We start from the raw sequence: 17,542 nt of genomic DNA, 5'->3' as shown, positions 1-17,542 counted from the left end.
CGACCTTTACAAATCTAAGAATTTTCTTTTGACTCTCGAAACACGTAATATATAGGAGCATCCTTTGCCTCTTCGTTTTTCAGACCATACTACTTGAAAAAACTGTTATAACATCTACTAGATCAAGAACATGTAAAGAATATAAAATAAACATGTCGTGTTTGATATTTTAATGACATTAAAACGTATAGTTAACGTATTATTCCAATACAAATATCATTCATTTATTTACTTGATTTGTTTACTTCTATTTTTGATACAGATCAATGCTGATGATTGTTTACAAATAAATCAAAGGAAATACTGAAACACTTGCTTGTTACTTGAGGTCCAGCTGTAGTAGTGTCTGGTCATACGGCCAATCCAAAGAAATGTAGAACATGAAATTACTATTTTCCAATTCCAAAAAAATGGTCAGAACTCAGTGGCTGAGACAATAACTCACGTGATCTAAAGTATCATGAACATCATAACTGAAGTTTTTGACACATAAACTTAATTCTGCTAGGTTTCAGTCTACAACATCATCATTATCACTAGGAAGATGTACCGCCAAGCGTTTTGACGGTAACAATTTTGCCTCGTTAATCTTGTATCCATATCTTGTCCGTACTGGTTGTTCACCCCGGAGTTTATCGGTTTTGCCAGGTTGATATGGTTTCTCTCGTTTCTGTAAGCGTGCACGAGCTGGGGTATCGAAGAAGTGGTTCCTGTCAAAAAAAATTATTTTATGAAGAATTGTAAAAAGAGAAGTAACAAACTGTACTCCACGGACTGCTTGGTACTAAGTAGGTTTCATAATGAAATCTGAATTATTCGATAAATACCTCTGTAATAAATCCTCGGATAATACTTAATCGGTGGACAAAGATAATGCAGAATGTGCTATAAACAGTCAAACCTGTATTAAAGACCACCTCTGAACAGAGACCACCTGGCTCTAAAGACATGTTTTGTTTCCAATTTTAACATTTACAGTGTATTTTCACCTGTGAATAAAAAACACCTCCCAATAAAGACCACATGTTGGCTCTCCTAAGAGTTGTCTTTATAGACAGGTTAGACTGTATATAACTGAAATGAGATCTATTAAAAAAGATACCTTGGTATTATGCAACTGATAAAGCCCCTACATCTGCACTCACACGTCAGCGAAGTGTCTGAAATATCTGACTCTACATCCTCAATAACGGATGGGTTAGGATATGCTGTGCTTTTCTTCGTCTTTATATAAATATTCCTGCAATTGTCAAAAATAAGATTATATTTTAAGTTACAAAGAGAATATCTGTTTGCTCTAGTGTAAGATTGAAATATATTTCACCAAGTGAACATTATAATACAATATATTTTCACGAGTGGTGCAGTCACGAGTGAAAATGTAAATTATGGGGTTTACGAGTGAAACATATTTTGATCTTACACTGAAACAAACAAATTTTCTATTTGTTCTATGTGCTTTAAATACTTTTAAGTAAGTTGTATCCAGTTTGTCAGCGCAACGTCACGTGCATGACATCGTGGTGCCGTTACGTCAGGATAACTTTGTAGAGAAACTGTAAATAGTTCTGTTACGTTTTCTTATTTCTTTTACATTTTTTTTATGATAGAACGTATTATAATTCTGTTAGTATTTTTATACATCTATATCTTTACTGAAATAAATTTTGCAAAGAGTTTTCTATTATTTACAATTCATATTCTTTCGTATTCAAGTCTAGTTCCGTACCAGTGTAAAATATAAATGAAGTTTTAACTGTTTGAAACAGTGAAAATATAAACTGTATTTCACAGATAAATTTCAGTTTTTCACTGAAGAGCATATAATAAGGATATTTTACACCTGAGCATATGCTTTGTAAATCATTCATTTGGAAACTTTGCCTGCTGACCTTCATTTTCCATTAAAAGTAAGGATAATCATGTTTCTTTGAAATATTAAATTGAGATTTGATCTCCTTGGTGAAGGATCTTTAACGAAGTATACTTACCGTGTTTCGTCCATCTTCATAGATGTTATTGTTGTGAAATCGTTGAGATGTTTTTCAACGCCTTTTATTGACAGTATACCTTGACCCCAAGGATCCATCTCCTGCATGGTGCCGAAGAAACTCTCGCTGCACAGTGTGTTTGGCGCTCGGCCGCAGTACGTGCCTGAATTTGAAATTGCGTATAGGTATAATTTTGCCTCAAGACTCGTTCTTAGACCTTCGTACAGTATATGGGACATTCCTTTTATGAGACCCCCATAAGGTGGAAACCTTCCGAAATGTACTTCTTCTTGCAACCAGCTTATAAGACGAAATCTGTTAAGACACCTGTCGTAGGCTGGAACTCCTGGCATATCATCCGCTTCATATAGACCTTTACGTATGAGTTTGCAAAACGTTGCTTCTGGATCGTAGCCAAGGCTTCTCATTTCATCTTCCACAGCTTCTGAAACCATCGTTCTGGCAAGTGATTCTTTCATTTGGTCCATTATTTTGCCGTCATTAACCTCAATGACGGTAGGGTGCAACACATCTGGTCGGATTCTGGACACAGTTTTCCATGCGTCTATCCTTATTCCTTGAACTTTATCTAGACATAGACACTTCCTTAAATTAGTCCCCATGTGAGTTTTATCGTATGTAAATACCATGAAGTCCTTCTCGTATGGAGGAGTGTAGTAAGGCTCAAACTTGAATTCATCGAGTGTATATGGATCAATCACGGAAATTGTATTCGCAACTCGACCTTTGTTCCTGAACATTTTAACCTCGCCAGGCCAAATATATTCAGCATATGCAATATTCAGAACTTGTTTCGGGTATCCAGACTTCGTCAAAACAGCTGACGATAAATCACGCAATGACTTTGGTTGCCTTGTTTTATTTTTCCGTTTCCTCTCAGTAGTGGTTTTGATACTAATTTCTACTTGAACCTGCAGCACATCGGATATTTCTTTCATAAGGTCCACTTTCTTAGCCTTCTTAATAGAAATTTCATGTTTTGATCCTCTCAGCTTCAGATTCAGGTACTTTGCAATTGCCAAAAGTTCGTCTTTTAAGAATGTTTTAATTGAATATCTCAAAATTTCAGTTATCTTTTCCGGTGAAGTATTCTCCCATTTTAACGGTTTCAAATCACGCAATAAGTAGCAAATATCTTGTGCTTCCTTTGGACCTATGTTCATCTTAGGATGATTGTCTTCAGTAAGCAATGCTTCAAAATCATACACTATCGTGTCGTCTTGATCCTCATTACTAACTGGCATTTCAACGTCTTCGGTATCTGGAGACTCAACCGTCACATTTGAACTGAGACTGGAACTCGGTGTAGTGGCAGTCTCTTGCAACTGTCCCATTTTGTTTTCCTTCTTTTTCCATCCGCGTGTAGGCGTCTTTAAGTTGAACACATTGTCTGTACTTTCAACGGTAATCCCACTTACATTTTTGGTAATTTTATAATCTGTGTTGACTGATTTTATCAATTTTATTAGGTCATTCTTCTTCATTTTACAAACACGATCCCATACTTGCTTGCTCAGTTGTCTCAGTGTAAGGGGTTGTCCTTCGTTTCCCTGTACCATCAATTGAATGAATTCTCCATCTGAAGAGACTGCTGCTATATGTAACCCTTTGTCAGAACAGGCCGTCACGCATTTCTCTACAAGATTCCGTGCTATTTCCATAGATAAGCTATAGCCTCTATAGCAATGCATAACAGGTATGGCATGTGGAATTTCAGGTTTCCATAACCGGTCTAGATCAGCTAGTAGGTACACCAATACTTGTGTTGCTGGTATGGTTTCTAGGTCATAACATTCTTTCATAGCTTTTTTCGCTTTATGCATGGCAAGTATCAAATCATGGAACGAACGAATGTCCCTTTCAGTGTCAATACTACATGCTCTGGATTGACTTGCTACACTCGTAACTGCAGTAATTGATGGATATTCACCTAGGAATTCACATTCTAATACATGTTGTTTAATACTAGCATTTAAGTCTTTCACACCACTTGGTCTATTTACAGGTCTTTTTAAAACTTGAGGCTTGTACAGATCGTTTACTATTTCATTTACAGATTCGACTATACCCGGGCTTGGTGGAACACGGAATAACGTTGTACTCTCTTTAGTCCAACACATATACAGCGTCCCTTTCTCAGCTTCAAGCACATCTTGTTCAAATAACGTTTGGATAATATATCTTTCTGGGACCTTGTAGTGTTGAATAGGATCTGGCGATTTTGTTTTCATAGAAGGGGCCTTACCTTCAAAAGCTAGTACAACTCTTCCAGTTTCGTCTCGTATGCTTCCATCTGGTGACACAATGACACCATTCTTGATGTAGTAGCCTTCCTCGTTGAAAGCGAGCGATGGAAAAAGAAAAGGTGCTATGATACTAGAAAATGTAGCAACTTGGTGTACTTCTGCACTTGTTCCATATTCCATTGCTTTTCTCTGAATTTCGGTAGGTGCTTCCCTGTCGACACCACTGACAACATGGTCAAAATGCTGTTTGATTTTCTTCAATCCAGAGCAGCCTACTGCTGTATGAAGAGTACTTCCAGTAACCATCGCCTTTTCCCGATCTTTGTACCACTTTGGTGTACGCTGTTTGATTTGGCTAGTGGCAGTGTTTTCATCATATCCGGCATTTAGTAGTTTAATATTCTTCTGTAACTCTAAATCGACTGCACCATTTCTGTTTGCAAATAATTCCAGAGAACCATTTAAATAAGCTCCAGCTCGACAAATCGACAACTGTACATCCATCAAAGTAGAGAGCGTGTTCTCTGCTTGATACATAGATGTGCGGCATGAGTCCATGGCAAATTGTAGGGTTTTAGCTAAGCTTTGGTCCTTTGCTACCTTTTCTTTGTAATTTGCTAGTGCGTTTTCCTTTCTCTTTCTAAGTTTACGTAAAGTCATAGTGTATTTAGAGAAAAGCAAAATGCATGCACGAAGACACTCAATTAAATCTATCTTTGTACTTTCTTCTAACTCTTTTCCGCTGTCAGTGACTTCAATGATGTTTTGTACCTTCGACATGGCTAATGAAACGGCTGCCAAATCTTCAGCATATGCTTGTCGTCTCTCAGACAATGGATTATCTTCAAAACCAAGCAAGTCACGTTCACCTCCACGCTTCACCTTTTTCCCATCAAAACTAATAACGTATGACTTGGAATCTTTGTTTGTTTTGGCTGCTAAATCAATCATATTGTGGTTCAAGCCAGCTCCATTTTCAGATGAAAGATGAAATCCTAGAGGATTATAGTTGTCCAGTATATGTGCACTGGGCACTGCAAAATTTATTTTAACATCGGTTGGTTCAAGATGTATGTTACCTTGAAGTAACTGAGTTTCAGATTTTGGTCCCCCCATGAATCGCAAGAACCTGCTTCCAAACAGGCGTTTACCAAGCCAAAAAAAGTTGAGAGTGGTAGTGTTATATCTCATCGTCCTGGTGTCACTGCAGTTAAGCAACTTTACAACGTCCAAAAATAGTTGAAATGTCACATTGTCTACAGGAAACTTATCACATGACACCAGTTCAAAAAATTTTAAAAACTCATCTTTAAGATTGTTCTTATCAAGAGCGTTTAATGCAAGTTGGCATAATTTTAACTCAGAACTTTGCTCCTTGATGTTTTCGAAAGATTCATCGGCAAGTGTTTCATTTTCGTTTGGTGTTTCAAGGTACTCCTTGATAAGTTTTTCTTTTTCATGATTACTGAGAAAAGAAGTTTCCCCGGAATACGATGCTGTACTGGTATCAGCTTCATCTGAATACAATACTGTACTAGAATCTTCAAAATATTCAAAGTCAGAATTCTTTGAGCTCTGGATTTTAACTGAACCTTCAAATTTCAAAGATCTCCTGGACGGTTTCACTATTGATTCAAGAAGTGTGTGCTTATCAGCTACATGTAACACTGGGGATATAAATCTGGCTCGTTTGGAGAATGGAGAGTGGAGCTTTGATTTCTTTCTACTGCTTGTAGAGATAACACGAAAGCGTTTAAACTTCAGTGGGGTACTTGTTTGCACAGGTCTCTCTAGACTCTCTAGTACATAATCTTTAAGTTTAACTACATATTCACTTCTTCGAATCTGACTAAATGTTTTAGATCGTCGTTTAGTGAATTTTTCTGTCTTCAGAAAATATCCTCTACGACGTTTGCCTTTAAAAGCACCAACCTGAAAATAAAATATTCACTTACAAAAGATGATAAAGACCTGGGGCCGTATTCATAAAGCATCTTAAGTATAAGTATAAGAAATTGATTATTTACTTAAATATTACTTAGGTCAGAAATTTATTTTACTTAAGTATATTTGTTATTCATAAAACAACTTAATAAGTATTTCTTATTTTTTATTGTGGACGAAAACATTAAAAAGCAACATTAATTTCTACAGATACAACATGTACAATTATGTTTAAAGTGCTTTTATCTGAAAACAACACTTTAATCGTACTCACCACGCTATTTCATTTTATGACTTAAGTCATTTCTTACGTATCTTAAGTTTTAGCTGTTTTATGACTAGAACTTAAGTTTTTACTTAGACTCAAGTTGAATATATAACCTTGGTTTATAAAATCTGGAAAGTAGATCCCTCGGAAGCACCGAGAACAAGGAAAACAGTGAAAATTGCAGACTCGGTTTGATTGAGTCTGTTCATGAGCAATAATGGAAAATGCAACACTGCCCACGCCCCCTAGCACCGGCTTAAGCAGTATTCAATCTTCAAATCTAAATGAGTTGAAATCAATGGTCCCGAAGGACCAGAAAATATAAACTTAAGAAATGTGGTAGGTTTCAATTCAATATTTGCATTAGTTTGTGATAGTAACTTGCATGCAAAACACAAACAACAAAGAAGTGCTCCCTATGTGTCATCCAGAGGACAGACATAATTGGTTAGCTTGATTCATACCAAGCCGGGCTATCCGGATCACGTGACTGGTACACAGAATTGCGCCGTGATGTTTCGATCGGGCTATTTGACATGTCCCGCAAATGTACCGAATTTATGCGCGTGCAACTAGCCCGACTGAAACGAATGAAAATTGGTGTATTGGTGTACTAGGGTAAAACGGAGTACATAATCGAGCCCACCTAGTAATATACTTACTTTACGTTTCATTTGGTCTGAATACGTCTATCTTTTGAACAAAACTGCTTTTCAGTGGAACAACCTAGAAAAAGATAAAGAAAGTAGATAAGTGGGTTATACTAATGACCGATTGTGCTCCGCTAAAAAAGGGGAAAAAAATACAACAAAAAAAAACAACAAAACATTTTCTTATCAATATATAGATTTATAACAAACCAATTTAAGCATGAGAAGACTTTAAACAAGTTTTGTGTTTTCGGGAAAATACTGTTGTTTTTTTTTTAAACTGATCAAAACGAATCTTTAAAAAGAGAGTGGATATAAACCGATTGCTAAACTATTTGATCTGATAATCCATCACATGTATTGAAAATGTTTGTGAATATAATATATAATCGCACGAATGCGAGTTATTTGAGATTGGGTTAGTTTTGGGCCAAATTTATGCTCCCGGTACTTTTAGAAGTGCCTGCGGCACCTCGAAGGGGCTGCGGCATCGTCGAAATGCCTGCGGCACTTTTTCAAAATTGCCATAACGTTCAAATTCTGAATTTTCTGGACACATTTTATGTTTTGGCAATTCACATATCATTTATAAATATGTTTTACGACGGCAGAGACGATATGGTTTGGGTCAGCGAAAAGAAATGAGTCTAAACAGTCACTGATGTGAAAAATTTCACGTTTCATTTCCAACTTATTTGTCCTTACATTTCTAGGAAATTGATTATTTGTCACAAACTTTAGCATGGATATGTTCATAAGGTACTTCTACACCCCGCTACATTCCCCGATTTTGGAATAAATGCTACATGCAGTAACAAAATGACAAAAACGAAAAAAATCACTCACCGATCTCGCTTGATTTGTCAACATTGGCGAATTGCCTGCGGTACCGGAAGCGAAGTGCCTTCATTCCTCATCGGCACAGGCGGTACCGCAGGCACTGTTTAGTACCCGTGTAAGTGTAGTTAGGTTAATTGTTGAGGATTTGGCATAGAAATGCACACTTCTTTTTGGGTAAAAAATGGCATACAAGGGATGATCAATAATTACGTAGACTGCCTATATGTCTTTAATAGTATAAGACATGCATCAATAAAAACATATCAATAGAAACGTCGTTCTGTCCTCTACTAGATCTGTAAATATCAAAAATGTATGTCTCTCCTACATCAAATGACGGCGACTTGAAGACGCACACTATCGCGCTGCCGGCCCGCGTCGTGATCTGTTCGACGTCGTCTATCCTGAAGGTGCTCGAAATACGTCTGTTGTGATCTCACTTCTTCTCAAAGTAGGCACCGGAACATTGTTAATAGCGTTCGTGTCTCTTTGGCCATTGGTTGAAGATGATATCCCGTACATTGTGTAATTTCAAAGCTGTAATATACTTAGCAGAACATTTTAATGTTTCAACTTATGAACAACTGACACAACGGCTTCTCTTGTGTAAGGGTTTGTACCAAACAATTTCAACAAATTTCTCATCTTAAAATACTGTAGAATCTGGTAAATAAGCGCATATTCGAATATAAGCTCATATCAAAAGTAAGCGCATACGGCCTTACCGTTATTCCGCATGGGATAATACGCGCATATCATGCCCTTACCATAATTTTGTCTCGAAAGTAGGCGCATATCCGATTACTGGTAAACAAACAACAGATGCAGCAAAAAGATGTAATTAACGGTATTATACGGTGATAATTGTTTATCATAAATACAGGTGACATGTTCTTACCTGTTGAATAACCGGTGAGTGTTAACAGATTATAACGTCTATTGTCTGATAAACGATAATTATATACGATAATCATGCTTTTCGAACTGAAAATGTTTTCAGTAAATGAAAGTAAAAGTTTGAATACCAGAAAAGCTGTCACGACAGTTTGTAATTCTTATGTAAATCTTTGAAAAGAGTATGGATAAAATGCTACAGTTAGTGTTAAACAATTATTGAATGGCCCGAGAGATTGAACATTATTTGCAATTTATGAAGCTTATTATGCTTAAATTATGTATAAATACTGTAGGCCTATGCAATAAAAGGAAGTAGTTCACTGCGCACGTCCATGGCCATGTTTTACTTTCGTTTTCTCAACCAAGGTAAGGACTGTCAATATTCCTTATATATCAAAAATAGGTGCACACGGCTTGTCTATAAGCGCTTATCAAAAATAAGCGCATAGTTTTAGCTTAAGTATAAGCGCATATCAAAAATACTAAATTAAGATATTACAAAACGAAGACTTACAACTGGCAAAATAACTCTATACATGTATCAGATTGTATGCAATGTCGAAGATAAATAGAAATACAATTTAGACTGATTAACACTGTGTTACAGCGGTATTCGCCATTGAAAATTGCCCATTATTAAACGTAAGTATAAACAATGCATACTGCAAATAATTCCATGACCTCCCAGGTTTAAAAAGCAAAGCAAACAGCCAGACTATAGGTTTTTACAGCAAATGTTCCTCTGCCGTATACAGTATCATATATTTTGACACCTCGGCGGGATGGGCATCATTTAAAAATGCCCTCTGTGGTAAAGTTTATCATACGTGACCATACCCGGGTCCCTTTGGAGGGCCAGAACGTCGGTGTACACATACGGACAGATTTTAAACTAGCCAGGATTATCCCCAGATGATTGATCGTTTGACGTGTGAGGTAAACTAGATCAAGTTATTTTGTAAACACTTCGAATTGATCCGTTGAATATGATTTTCGCATCAATTTTAATAAAGTCCCATTTAAACAGCTAAACAGTTCTATATTTCGCAAATTTGGCAACCAGGATTACTAATATAATGTGCTTAGGCATTTACACGTATGCTTGCAACAGAATATCTTCATGGAAAGAAAAAATGAAAAAATAAAGCAAAAAAAAAAAAACTAACACCACTACTCGCCGTTATTGATTCCTGACCTCTGTGGTAGCCGCATCCCTCGGCGCGGAGGACATCAGGTAATAGGGTGTGTTAACGATGCACAGTAAAGGTTTACGAACAAAAATACTGCATTTACATTTAGGAACAAGTATCAACAACAACAACAAGAAGTGCTGAACAATTTGTAAGGTTTTCAACATGGGTGGGATTACGTAGATATTACATAGTGTTCAAATAAACTTTAGTAATTACATAGGGGAAAGTACAACTATTAAAGTGCATAGCACAAAAACGAACAGTTGTGTCGTTACAAAAGTTTTCCTTGAATTGTGGCTTCATTTTGCAAGATCCAAATATAAACGATGCATTATTATACTAATCTTTGAAGATGGTAGTAAAACCTTTTAAACTTATAAAATATCTTTAATGTTGTCAGTCTTATGACCAAAAATAGTGTAGGCCAGAAAACAACTGTTTTAAATTACTTTTCTCGAAAACAAACAAACAAAAACAACAACAAACAAAGAAAAAGCAAAACTAAAACATGTATGAATCATTTTAAGACTTAATGATTCCGACAAATTTCATAAATTACGTAACAGACCTTTCTGTATTTCATTTTTCACGTGCAATATGTGACTCATTAATTTTCTAATATAATGTGCTTCTTAAGCATTTATTTATTAATAAGCAGATGTTTGGTTGTAACTAGCTGTCAAAATATCTTTATTCATTACCTAAAACGGTACGTTAAAACATTAAGGTGACAAGAAAATCTCCCCAAAATCCATAAAATGTAGGTACTGTGGACGTGACCAGTGGTACAAACTTATTGACATAACACATTAGCAAGGTATCCTAATAAATAACCAAAATTATTTTGCAGAAGGGAATGAACCCTTAACAAGCTATTGAAATAATGGGGAAAACATTTACGATATCTAACATGTTTTTCACACATATATATATTCTAAGCCACGTTTTGATGAAATGAACATGTTGAGAAAATTAACCTAAACTGTGGGCGAGTAGCTTTAAGCGATATTTGAAATATATAAATATATAGTCGGGAAAGGCCACAAGAAAGTTGAACATAACAAACGAATCATTTAAAATTGGACCCCTAATAGTAATGTTTAAAAAATGGCATTTGCTTGGTATATTCTTAAAGTTGACCATGTTTCGCACCGTGTTGCAAATTTTAAACAACTTTTACCGTGCCGTTTTTTGTAAATTTTGTATAATTTATGGTATTTCCTCAAGCTCAAGTAGAGACAAATTTCAATGTGATGGCCACTTCCTAAAACGTTTGCAGAGAATTCATTACAGCATTAATTATGATAAAAGAAACATCAAACTATTGTTAAACAATTATAAAACACAAATAAAACTGTAAATATATTTTTTTTCAACGGTACCTCAAGTAAACAGATTTAATGAGACAGAATTCTAACTCCAACATTGAAAAATCAAGGTTGAATCCTGTGGGTCTGTTTTGAATTTTGCTCACTTCACTCAGAAATAACCTTGGGGCAAAAGTAAAACATACCTGCATTTCTTCCACAATATGTATTCTAAAGAATAAAGGCAAAATAGAGAACTTTTACCGCACGTAACTCAGTATTTTTAAAGATGTCTAACTCTACCCCTCCTGATTCAATGGTAAATTCCCTTTGAACAGCAAGAAATCGCTCATAAAATGAAAATTTTCCATTTTTGTACAATACATCCATAATAAGTCTTGAAAGAAGTAAAAACTTACTAGGAAAAAGGAAAATATGGAGAAAAAAATGTTGGTCCCAGTGGGGCTTGAACCTACGCCCCTCTGAAAATTGCAGTCAAAGAAGGTTTATGGCAGGAATTGAATACTCTTCAAAACGGAGGTACTCTATTACGGGTCAAATACCTTAAATAAGATTATTCTAACATAAATTTGTTAATACTCCGTACTAAAGCTTTGCCCTAGGAAAGAAGATATTTGTCTAAGTTCAAAGGCAGATAATTCTCAGTTGACCATACTAAAAATGACAAAATGAATTTGAATAAGGAAAGGCTGTTCTTTTTGTTGTTGCTACATTCTTTTTTTGTGTGTGGCGTGGATGAGAAGGGAGGAGTGACATGCACAACTATTTTAATTCAAACAAATGAGGTGAGTAGGGTAGCCATAATAATAATTGAAAGGTACGGGGAGGAGGGCGGTAATTTAGGTTTGTTATTCCAAGCGAAATAGACCATTATAGGGTCGAAATGTATTTTGGTGATTAAAATATGCTTTTCTCTCCAAGATCTGAGACACTCATAAACTAATTCCCTGCCTCCCTCAGGTTTGGTTCGTGGAATAAACGGCTTCTCCAATTTTAAAAGAAATTCAAACTTCATATACATTATTATAATGAAACGTAGTTGCATGTGACGGTGATCTGGTGTCCATACTTCCATCTTTTATCAAGTTTGTTGAGCAATCGTCTTCCAAAATCTCGATGAGATTTCAACAAACCTTACTGAGTATGATCACCGTAAAGTGTAGATGTGTGTAAAATTTATATTCCATCACTATGATCTATATGAAGTTTAATTTGAATTCCTTGGAAACGTAGTTTACTCCACAAATGTTTTGCAATAGACCAACAGAATTACTGACAGGAAGATAACTCCTGTATACACCTAAACATCGTTTTTGTTGGTATGAATATGTAAAAATGTCTCAAGTTAAACATTAAGTTCACACAAATAGGTTAATTGAAAGTCCATCGAAGTTTATGTTCGGCTGTTTGGTATTCGTTTAAGCCGGGGTTGTTTCACTTCCATGTACAAGTTATTGAATGTTTTACTGTAATCGTTACGGAGTAAATGTTTCATATTTAAAATTTCCTCTATACTAAATGGTTAAAATTTCGTATTCTCTTATTAGACGAGTCTTTAAGTTCTTTTTCTCAACAATACTCTATATGTGCAGTAGAAACGAATTTGTACAAATTTGTCTTATATATTTTTTTTCTTCTCCATTTGCTTGCTCCATTTTCTTGCTTTGTTCTCGTGTCTGTATATGTTCACATCTGTAAGCAGAAAAAAAAATCTCTATACGATAATTTCAAAAACTTTTTGCACAATCTTATGCATGCTGGTTGGAAGAATAGGCATCATTTGTTTGTTTATCAAAAAACAATGCCGTAAAGGTGCTTATTGTCACACTTTGAAAAAATAGAATAAATATGAAAACAACAGCACTTTACACTCGAGATATCGAAATTGTCTGTATATCTATCATTTAGGTTAAAATGCTAATATTACCAAATTTTACAAATAGCGACATGTCCCTAGTATCAATTAAATGACCTAATAGGTCGACGATCACGCACAACGTTCATTATCATAATACAAGTCCCCTGGAGGGCACTTCTGGTTTTCTCCCCTTCTGTCTGTCCGTCATAAAAAAAGGTTCCTATCATGGCCAAAAATACTACACACATATGACGGAAATGTTGCTGAGTGGAATCCTGCGATTAGTACAAGATATTTTTTACGAAACTTGTTACATGGATAGATAACAATATGGAATTTATGTATATCCTTATAATTTGTTGCATGGCAACAAATAGACGAAACATATGACAAAAATGGATTCTAAAATATCTTAAAAGTAATGACATTTGATAAATTTGCAAATATTTTCATGTTCACCGTTTGTTCATAAAAGGACAAGATATTTTTTCATGAGATCTGATACATGGATTAATTGCAATACAGAAAACATGAAAATTCATTTATTTTGTTGCCAAAACAACAAAAAATGGTTACTATGGTCACAAATATTCTAAAATATCTAATTTTAATATCATAAAGACTCGTAATGAACCACATGTGAATCGCATTAACTGGAAAATATTCAGTATCAGGTCCCAATTTCAAAAGTTTACAAGCACACATTTAAAAAAAATAGTTATTTACCAGATCCGCTTCTCATGTTTCCAAAAAGCGATCGCCTATATCTGTCAAACGGCTCGTCTGCAGGATTGAATCTGGAGCAATCATCAGACGGGTTCATTTCGTAGAAGAGGTGACACAGGTGTCTGTCTGTATTTTCATCACAACATTTGTAGAAGTATTCAGTAGTATTGTATAAATCAGTTTCAAAAGTTGCAAAGCCGCCACCGGTTGCTTCTTTTTTCAATGCACCATAACTGTGGAAAGCAGAAAAAAAAAACAACAGTAAGTTCAAATGTGTTTCATTATGCTATAGAGAGCTACCGATAAATATTTCGGCACCAAAGTTAGTGCATCCAGGAGGTCAAAACGCACAGTTTTTTTACCTAACCTTGTCATTTGAAATATACAAATATATGTGCATTCACCAAGAAGTGTATTGCAACGTTACAACATTAGCAGTTGCAAAAGGTGCCATTAGTTTTAAATTTTGACATTTCAGAGGTCCACTTCTTGTAGAAGAAGCAGCTTTGATTTATTTTAAGAATTGTCAAAAGCGAAACAAAACTTACTTAAAATGTAAATCGTTGCATCCAAACACATAAAGTTCTATAAGGCTTTAAATTTCAGTTTAAAAACGGATGAAACAGCTGTTCAAATAGATATTATGCATCATTACATGGTTAGAAAAGCCCTACTATTATACTGCACGTGGACTTTTGCAGTTAGAGCCATACATGTGAATAATAAAAACAATAGATTCAATAAAACTATCTGTTATGTTTATCAATATTCAAACCTGTGACAAATATTAGAGAAAACAATTATCAGAAGTAGGATTTAATAAGAGATTGATATATCTTATGCACATAAATGATAACAAAATATGTGGCAGCCACTGTTTAAACAAAGGCATTATGAGTTTTAAAACCTGTACATGTTCAACAAAAGGGGCGATTAGCTTCTTACTTGAGATTCTTTGCTTATTTCATATTTCAAATATTACACCGGTTCTTGCTAATAAACAGAGTATTCAATTTTACAGAAATAACATAAAAACATTACAAATATTTTCAAACATCAAAATCGCCAAAGACAGCTTAATATTACCTATAACAGCAGGTCTGTTTCACACCATCATTGTTAAAGAACCATGCCTCATAGCAAACCGGTGGAGTGTGTGAGTGTTTATACATTGGATCCACCTCTCGGTAACTGTAATCAAGTTGCATCTGTTGCTCACTACAGGGACATGGGTACGATAAATCCCGTTTCGCCGTTATCCAATTCTTGATCGTCTCATTATGTCTGAATGCAAGGCATTCGGACTCATTACGTAGGACGTTATTAGTATGTGTATTATTGCTGCTCACGTTGTATATCCATCTTCCATTAAGACCTGGTAATTGATTTTTATTCATAAATTTAATGTAAAAGTGGGCGCATTACCACTTGGCTACCAAGGCGGTTCCCAGGACGTTATTTACTGAACAAAACTTCTCCGCATACTACTGGTTGTATAATCTCTTAAAGTTGAACCAAATTATTTGAAATTTTACTCTGAATTAAGTTTCATCATATTACTGTTTTATATCGTCGAGTTCTGATACATTTCATTGAATTACAATTAATGTAGACCAGCCCTAAGATCTAATTATCATTAAAGCAACATTTGGTATGGAAATGCAATACCTTTTTATTCTTGCTCATTTTAAGATAAACGCACTGACTTTGAACTCTACCATTCGAAGAGTAGGTAAAGCTATTCAAGTGGTTAGAGCGATGTTGTTCAAAAATCAACATTTTGCATAAAATTAAGCGTTTTTTTGTGTGCGCATGTATTGTAAAAGTCACTTGTTTATATATGATCAATATACGAATTTCTTGCTTATGTATCCTTTCGTTTTAAGTGAAAACTTGATATAATGTTAGAGCGAGGACTGTACAAAGTGACATGTTTCAATTGATACACTTTCGCCTTAAACATTCTTTTAAAAGTCATTGTTTTAAGTAACATTGGTTTTCCAAGAAATGCTTTTTCTAACTGAATTAAGTCCAAGTGATAAAAGTAATACTCAAATAAATTATTTTATAAACAAAAGGTTCAAACTCCAGGATTTTCTTTTGAAATGAGTCTTTAATAATGTTTGCAGTGACTTTTTTTAATGCAGAGACATTTTTTTTGTCTTTTAAAATAGATTTTCATATCATAAACACTCCTTGTTAATTTCAAGACATTCAATTTGAAACACAAATAACAATTAAATTAATTATATATATATATATTGTTTTGGGCAAATTCCGATGAATTTCAATTAGAAACAAAAAATAATAACTAAATAATTATTTGTGCATTTTATGAGGAGAATCAAAAAAGCATATTGAAGACAAGTATACAGTGTCTGTTATCATATTATCCACAAGCATAATCAACATCAATCAACATTTAAAAACAATTTGTATGTGGAAGAATATTTCATATTTCATAAAGATAACGTAAAATTATTAAACATCATTTATATAGCACTCTTTTCATACAAAATATGTGTGTTCAAAAATGAGAGTGACAGTCATGCACTTTTATTACACTGATTTATTAAGTTATTGGCTGTAAGATTTTAAACCAATTTATACATCGGTTAGAACAGTTGCAAGCCAAAACAATTTCAGTATAAAAAAAAGAAATATAGACGACTTTCCTGTCAATTTTAGTTATAATAATTTGTTATTTAAGAAGTATTCAGAGTTTGTTTCTTTCTGTAAAGAACAAGAACATTTTCAAACGTTCCACTGACATCAATGATAGAGAAAAGGAAAAACTGATGATACAAAAGTAAAGGTAATTTTATAATTTTGTAGGCATTATAAATTTTGAATTAGAGAAAGTCATGTCATTATGTTTTCTTTTTCGCGAATATGGATTATATCTTATTGAAAAAAATACACAAGAAACGCAAGTGAAAATGATCTAAGATGTGTAAGAGTGACATTATGATGACGCACACGATATAAAGTTCAATTTATTTTCATTTATTTGCAGCATAACGTTATAAGATTCTACATAAGCAATGCTGTCTGAAACAAGTCAAAAGTAGTTTTTCCGCCGCCAGAAATGTATATTCAGATCAGTCATAATGAATGTCTTTTTTATTGTGAGCAATATTTTGTGAGCTAATGATCTCAAAAAAAAAAAATTGGGTCATCTATAGGTCATGGCAATCTAAATATATTAAATTATATCCTAAAAAGTCTAATATCTATAGTTTATGCAAACTAACCACACTTTTCTAACCAGAAGCCTAACATAAGTAATGTAAACACATTTCCATTTACTCCACAAACTTTACGAATCTGTATATATCAAAGGTTATCATCTCACTGAACAGCTGGTTATTTGTTTACATGTTATGTACGCAGATATTGATGAGGTCATACACATCAACTTGTATTTACAATTTAATATTAAGAAAAAAACATAATTCCACAAATCTCCGATAATCGTGGTAATCCTTCATCACCATCAAATTATAAAATCAAGTATTAGTGCTTCACACATCTATGAAAAAAAAAATCTGTACAGGATCGAAAACCTGTCACGTGACTT

The 17,542-nt window shown here is 34.4% G+C and overlaps 2 protein-coding genes across 2 annotated transcripts in view; both read right to left on the bottom strand.

Annotated features, from left to right (window-relative positions):
- Window positions 1-511: 511 nt before the first annotated feature.
- LOC123564606 (uncharacterized) lies at window positions 512-6,312 on the bottom strand. The gene is made up of 3 exons (XM_053516819.1): window positions 1,992-6,312; window positions 1,103-1,240; window positions 512-710 (listed from the first exon to the last, which is right to left on the bottom strand). Exons 1-3 carry the CDS (start codon window positions 5,447-5,449, stop codon window positions 512-514), a joined length of 3,795 nt encoding a protein of 1,264 aa, XP_053372794.1. The 5' UTR covers window positions 5,450-6,312.
- Window positions 6,313-10,208: 3,896 nt separating this feature from the next.
- The window catches only part of LOC123560918 (uncharacterized), a 62,474-nt gene continuing 55,140 nt past the window's right edge, over window positions 10,209-17,542 (bottom strand). The window contains exons 17-19 of the mRNA XM_053516818.1: window positions 15,049-15,337; window positions 13,963-14,195; window positions 10,209-13,070 (exon numbers count right to left, since the gene is read on the bottom strand). Coding sequence (XP_053372793.1) covers window positions 12,997-13,070; window positions 13,963-14,195; window positions 15,049-15,337 — 596 coding nt within the window. The 3' untranslated portion in view covers window positions 10,209-12,996. The remainder of the gene's footprint in view (window positions 13,071-13,962; window positions 14,196-15,048; window positions 15,338-17,542) is intronic.

The sequence above is a fragment of the Mercenaria mercenaria genome, chromosome 10, assembly GCF_021730395.1.
Source record: "Mercenaria mercenaria strain notata chromosome 10, MADL_Memer_1, whole genome shotgun sequence".
Lineage (NCBI taxonomy): Eukaryota > Metazoa > Mollusca > Bivalvia > Venerida > Veneridae > Mercenaria > Mercenaria mercenaria.
This window is presented reverse-complemented; position numbering and strand designations above follow the sequence as displayed.